Source organism: Meleagris gallopavo, chromosome 22 (genome assembly GCF_905368555.1).
Source record: "Meleagris gallopavo chromosome 22, MGAL_WU_HG_1.1, whole genome shotgun sequence".
Taxonomy (NCBI): Eukaryota; Metazoa; Chordata; class Aves; order Galliformes; family Phasianidae; genus Meleagris; species Meleagris gallopavo.
In genome coordinates this window covers 10759817-10765504 of record NC_139425.1, presented here as the reverse complement: position 1 = coordinate 10765504, position 5688 = coordinate 10759817, and the positions used below count along the sequence as shown (strand labels likewise).

General features: G+C 63.5%; 1 protein-coding gene across 1 annotated transcript; it reads right to left on the bottom strand.

Moving 5' to 3' along the window:
- Positions 1-432: 432 nt before the first annotated feature.
- On the bottom strand, positions 433-4643 carry MMP9 (matrix metallopeptidase 9). The gene is made up of 13 exons (XM_003214158.5): positions 4433-4643; positions 4001-4239; positions 3538-3686; positions 3201-3329; positions 2939-3112; positions 2693-2866; positions 2405-2578; positions 2158-2313; positions 1776-2007; positions 1509-1648; positions 1266-1416; positions 1079-1182; positions 433-934 (listed from the first exon to the last, which is right to left on the bottom strand). Exons 1-13 carry the CDS (start codon positions 4568-4570, stop codon positions 825-827), a joined length of 2070 nt encoding a protein of 689 aa, XP_003214206.3. The 5' UTR covers positions 4571-4643; the 3' UTR covers positions 433-824.
- Positions 4644-5688: the final 1045 nt, after the last annotated feature.

Genomic DNA, 5688 nt, shown 5'->3' with positions numbered 1-5688 from the left:
GACTGGGGGCCGCCCCGCCCCGCCCCGCCCCGTCCCGCCCGACCCCGCGCTGCCCCGCAGCTGCCGCCGCACGGGGGTGCTGGGACCGGGCCTCGGTGCCGGGCGGCCGACGGGACGGGACGGGGTCCGCACTCCACCAGATTTTTTTGCCCGCCGCTTCTGCGGAACCACGGCCTCTAATTACAGCCCTGATGCTGCGGCCGCCCCGCCCTGCCACGGACCCGGGCAGCCCGCGCGCCGCCGGGCTCGAAGGGGCGGGCGGGGCCAGGCTGCACTTGGGGGCGCGGGGAACGGGACGGGAGCCGGGCACGGGAGGTTGGGGATGGAGGCGCATCCTCCGCTGGGGTATGGCTGCAGCACCGCTCGCAGCCCCCTTTCTCTCCGCAGCCCCCCAGGGCCGCTCCCCGCGCTGACTGAGCACTCGGAGGCCGCTTCCAAAGGACGGTTTTTATTACAAAGGTGCAGGTGGCGGCTGGCAGAGCCGGCGATAGGCGGGGGCGGCACAGAGCTCCGTGTCCCTGCCCGCCGAGGCCGGCCCAGTGTTACTGGCTCAGGAGAAGACAAAGTCATTACAAATCCGTGTGCAGTTTGCACCGGGCAAACGTCTCTGGGCAGCAGAACTGGCTCGAGTCGCACTCCCCAGACGGACAGCCCCTGGTGGGAGCCAGGAGCACTTGCCCCATCCTGCCAGGGAGACTACAAGCCCTGGCACGGTGGGGGCAATCCCACAGCTGACCCACGGCTGCCCCACAGCACTCTTGGGCTGCAGGGGGACCGACTGGAGCAGCAGGCAGGAGCGTGGCACCAGAGCAGCTGCTCTGCCCCTAGTGCTGGGGGCACTGCAGGAGGTCATATTTGACGTAGCCCACGCGGTCCACCTGGTAACGTGGGGTCATCCTCCAGTAGAAGCTGTCCCGGCAGAAGTGGTACTTGTCTGGGGGAAGGAGGCAGAGAGGTGAGATAGTGGGAAAGTGTGAATGATACAGCTGCTGCCCAGACGAGGAATGGGGGAGCCCAGCCTGCGGGGGGCTGAGGGCAGCATGGGGGTGACAGCACCGCCATGTGGGTCCCTGCTCACCTTGGTACAGGAAGACGTTACGTGCATCAAGGGGGACACCAGTAAAGACATCATCAGTGGCGCGGGGATAGCCCTTATCCACCGTCTGGACCTTCACGTCCAGCCTGCAGGGAAAGCAAAGCACCCAGAGCTGCATTGAGCCACCTGCTGCAGTGCAGGGCTGGGGCTGCTGGCCTGAGCCACTCACCTCCAGTAATGCTCCCCACTGAAGAGCAGCACTTTGCCACGTCCCCGCTGCAGGGCCCCTGTGATGCGCCCGGCCTCCTTCCCAATGCCCAGCTTCTCAATCCCACGGGGGCCCACTGCATTCTTGCCAGAGAACACCCAGAACTGCCGCCCTGTGTGGAGCACGTAGGTGTCAGCTGGCCCTGGATGCCCCAGGCAGCACCCCACATGCGGTGCTGAGACATGGGGTTAGGGCAGGGCTCACCTGCAAAGAAGAAGACCCTCTTGGTGAGCACATCTTGGAATGCAGCATCGATGACAGCCGGGAGGCCGGGCCAGGAGTCAGCAATGGAGAAGGCACCCTGAGTGCCTGATTTCCAGAAGGACGAGTGGATCCAGTATTTCCTGGAGGGAAAAACCACTGCCCTGACAACCTCGACAAGGCAGAGTCTTGTGCCCCCCTGGCAGCTCTGGAGAAATGCTGCCCATCACCCTGGCACTTGCTGAGGATGAGCCAGGAGCTTCTACTCACCCATTCTTGAAGAAGTGCAGCTCTCCATTGATTTCAGTGATGGCATCGAAGTTCTTCTCTATGCAGGCATCCCGGCTGGGGTCCACAGGGCTGGGCTCAGCTGTGGGCTCCGGCGTCTCCTCCTCCTCCTCCTCCTCTGTGGTAGAGGCACTGCCAGCTTCAGTGGGCATGGGCTGGGGCTCCTCGGTGGGCAAGGGTGCCGGGGGAGTGGGCTCAGGGCCAGAGCCACGACCTGAGTGGGCAGGAGGGAGCGTGAGGGTGCAGAGAGCACCTTGCAGGACCCATCCCAGGAACATACTCAGGGCACTGCCAGCCGGGTGCCCTATGGCACTGCGCCACAGATCCACGCCCACGGTGTGCCAGCTACAGAGGGACCACTCACCATAGAGGTACTGGATGCCCTGGACATCATCCTCATGCAGCTGGAAGTCCTGGACGTAGCTGTACATGGGGTACATCAATGCCTCGCGCACACTGGAGTGGTCCAGCCCCAGTGAGTGCCCAAACTCGTGGGCAGCTACCAGGAAGATGCTGTAACCTGGGAGGAAGCAGCATCCTCAGTTCCCGGACAGATGGACACGCTGCTGGGGACTGCAGCCACACAAGGCCCTCAGCACACAGGCCAGTACCTCTGTCCGGGCAGAAGCCCCACTTCTTGTCGGTGTCGTAGTTGCTGGTGGTGGCACACCAGAGCTTCCCATCCTGCCGGCCCTCACTGGTGCACGCGCTGTAGGACTGCCCCAGGAAGGTGAAGGGGAAGACACACGGGTCCCCTTGGGAGTTGCCACCGATCACTGCCGTGTCTGCAGCACAGCATCAGTAGGGTTGCCCCTATGCCTTTGCACCCACCCTGCGCCACGGCTGGGACCCCACCAGCTCCACGCACCACAGGACTCCACCACCCACCCCACTCGCACCTCGGTTGGGGCAGAAGCCATATTTCTTGTCCTGGTCAAAGTTGGCTGTGGTGGCACACCAGCGGTAGCCGTCAGAGCGCCCGTCCGTGGTGCAGGTGTCATAGGAGGTGCCATCAAAGATGAAGGGGAAGACGCAGGGAGACCCATCGCTGTTGCCACCATTGGTGTAGAGCACTGCAGGGGGAGAAGGGGTGAGAAAAGCCGCAGTCCCACGGGGCTGTGCAGCCTCCAGCCGGTGCTACTCACGCTCGCTGGGGCAGAAGCCGTAAGTCTTGTCAGCATCATAGCTGGCGGTGGTGGCACACCACAGCATCCCGTCCGTGCGGCCTTCTGTGATGCACCGGGAGTAGGAGTGGCCCTCAAAGATGAAAGGGAAGTGGCAGCTGGCCCCGTTGGCATTCCCATAGCGGGTCTTCACCTCTGCAGGGAGAGGATGTACTCAGTGGAACAGGGACAGGGCGAGACAGGTGCCGTGAGCCCCCATGAGCCCACTGCGCCCTCCTCTTACCTAAGCCAGTTCCCAGAGTCCAGAACTCATCATCGTCGAAGTGGGCATCGCCCTGAATCCCGCGGCCCGGGGGAAAGGCGTGGGCCAGGAGCCCGTCCTTGCCATCAAAGGGGTACCCATCACCATGCTCTGCAGGGACAAGTGCCATCAGAGCCACATCACCCCTCAGGTACACGGACCCCAGGCAATGTGTGCCGCCTTTACCTGTGGGTGCCCGGAGGCAGAGCCCTGTCTAGGGAGAGCCCTGCAGGCACCACGGGGGGATGGGCATATTTCCAGCCCCTTCCTTCCAGCAGGCTGTGCCTGCTCCCACCCCCACACAGCCCCGGGACATCACCTTGGCTGCCGAACATGATCATGATGTCTGCCTCGCCGCTGTAAATCTGGGTGAAGGTGAGGGGAGTGACATCACTCCACACCTTGAACGCCCGCTGGAAGGCATCATCTATCACAGCACGGTCCAGGTCGGGGGAGTAGTTCATCACCCTGCAGGTGAAGGCTGCAGCTCAGCACTGTGCCAGTGGGGTAGGAGTGACCTGGCTCTAAGCACATGGTGGGAATCTGTCCCAGCCCACAGGGGACAGCAGTGCCACGCAACCCGGCAAGGCAGCTGACCAGGGCCCTGGGGATGGCTTGGGTATAGTCTTGAGCACTGCAGAGCAGATGCTGCCAGCTGTGCTGCACCGTGCTGATCCCAGCTGGCTGGCAGCACAGGGTGAGAGCGCTCCTGCCTGTCTCCATCCCCTGCTGTCCATCACCCTCTAGGCACATGGCTCCCATCTCCCAGGGCAGAGACTCACCGATACGTGAGGTCCATATGGTCCCATTTGAGGTCCCCTTCGAAGGTGAGGAAACCCCCCACGTCAGGCACCCCACAGCGGGGGGCTCGCATGGCCTCCAGGGTGCTGGCATCCAGCTCCCCCGTCTCCTCCAGCCCCAGTTGCTTCTGCATCTTGCGCAGCGCTTTGGCCAGGGACACGTGCTTGCTGCTCCTCCTCGCCTCTGCCTCCTGGATGTAGCCGAAGCGCAGCAGATAGCTCTGGGGAGGAAAGGCAGCCGGAGGGGCTCAGCAAGGCAAGAAGGGCTCTGGAGCAGCTCCCCACACCGCATCGCCACTCGGTCCCAGCCCTTGCACCTCCAGGCAGACGGCGGCCCCCAGCCCAGCCTGCAGCCCCGCAATGTCTCAGGCTGGACAGTGGAAAGGGGCCGCACTGGGGCCACACTGCCCTCACCTCCGCCAGCTCCACATCTGATGGGGCGCTGAGCAGCTCCCCTGGGAAGGTGATGACCGCTTGAGGCTTGCTGTGCAGCGGGGCGGCGCGGCAGAGAGCCAGCAGTGCCAGGGCGAGCGGGGCCAGGAGCAGCCCCATGGTGCAGCAGAGGAGGGTGAAGCTGTGCCCGGTGCTGCTGTTCCGCACCTATTTATGCTGTGGAGAGGGCAGTGAGTCACCCTCAGACCCTCAGCCCTGAGGACTCACACTCCCTTCCCACAGTGACGAAACGCACACTCAGGCTTCTCCGTTTGCTGCTTTAACTGTTTCATCACCTTGTTTACTAAACACGCCGGTTCCGGTGGTCATGCAGGGTATGAGAATGGCACAAGGATGGTGGAGGGGCAGCCATGCTTGCATGGCTTGGTGCAGCTGTGATGGGCAATGCCCTGTGTCCCATGTCCATGGTCAGCACCAGGAGTGTGCCAGGGCTGGAGGTAGTTGGGTATGGGGTGCCCCACAGCCGCATCACCACACACCACAGTGCTGAGCTCATCTGGCCAAGGGCAGATGCTGCCAGGGACAGAGCCATGGGGACCTGGGCTGGCAGAAGAGCCCTGGCACCTGCAGCCTCCTGCCTGCTAGCCCAATGCCCACCGTGAGGTGGAACAAATATGGGCTGAGCTGAGATTTGGCCAGACTGCAGCCCTTCAGCAGGATGCAGCCTCCACCCCCACACTCACACCACGACCGTGTCTCCCCAGTGAGCTGAGCATTCCTGGCACAGCAGCTCCCTGTGGTTCCTTGCCCCACAGGTGCCCAGCAGAGTCCTGCAGGATGGGCACACGCTTGCCCGGCACACGGACACTGCAGTGGTGCCCATGGGACATGGGCCTGCCCCATCCTCCCAGGCACTGCCTGCAGGGCACCGCTGAGTCAGGCTCCCAAGGCAGCACAAACCTCACCACCGGATGGTGTTTTCCTGCTTCTTCCAAATTGCCGACGCTTGTGGGAATAGGAGTGGGGAAGGGGAAAGCAAACAGGGACAGGAGGGAGAGGAAAACAGATGGCACAGAGGAGAGAAAGGCGCAGCGTCAGCTGGGGAGCCGGGAGGCTCAGAACAGCCCCGTGATGCTGCTCAGGGCACAGACGGGCTCCCGCCACCGCTCTCACTGCCCTGGGCTGCCCTATGGGACTGCAGCTGGAGGACAGACCCATCCTGTGTTCCCTGCTCCCCAGCACCCCCAGGCTTCCCCTCTGCCTTGCTCCAGGCTCAG

Coding starts and splice junctions, on each gene's coding strand:
- MMP9 (XM_003214158.5), bottom strand. CDS start 4,570: ATGGGGCTGCTCCTGGCCCCGCTCGCCCTGGCACTGCTGGCTCTCTGC. Junction 3,330..3,537: donor GATCATGTTCGGCAGCCAAG/GTGATGTCCCGG, acceptor TTGTCCCTGCAG/AGCATGGTGATGGGTACCCC. Junction 2,008..2,157: donor GGGCATCCAGTACCTCTATG/GTGAGTGGTCCC, acceptor CTGCCCACTCAG/GTCGTGGCTCTGGCCCTGAG.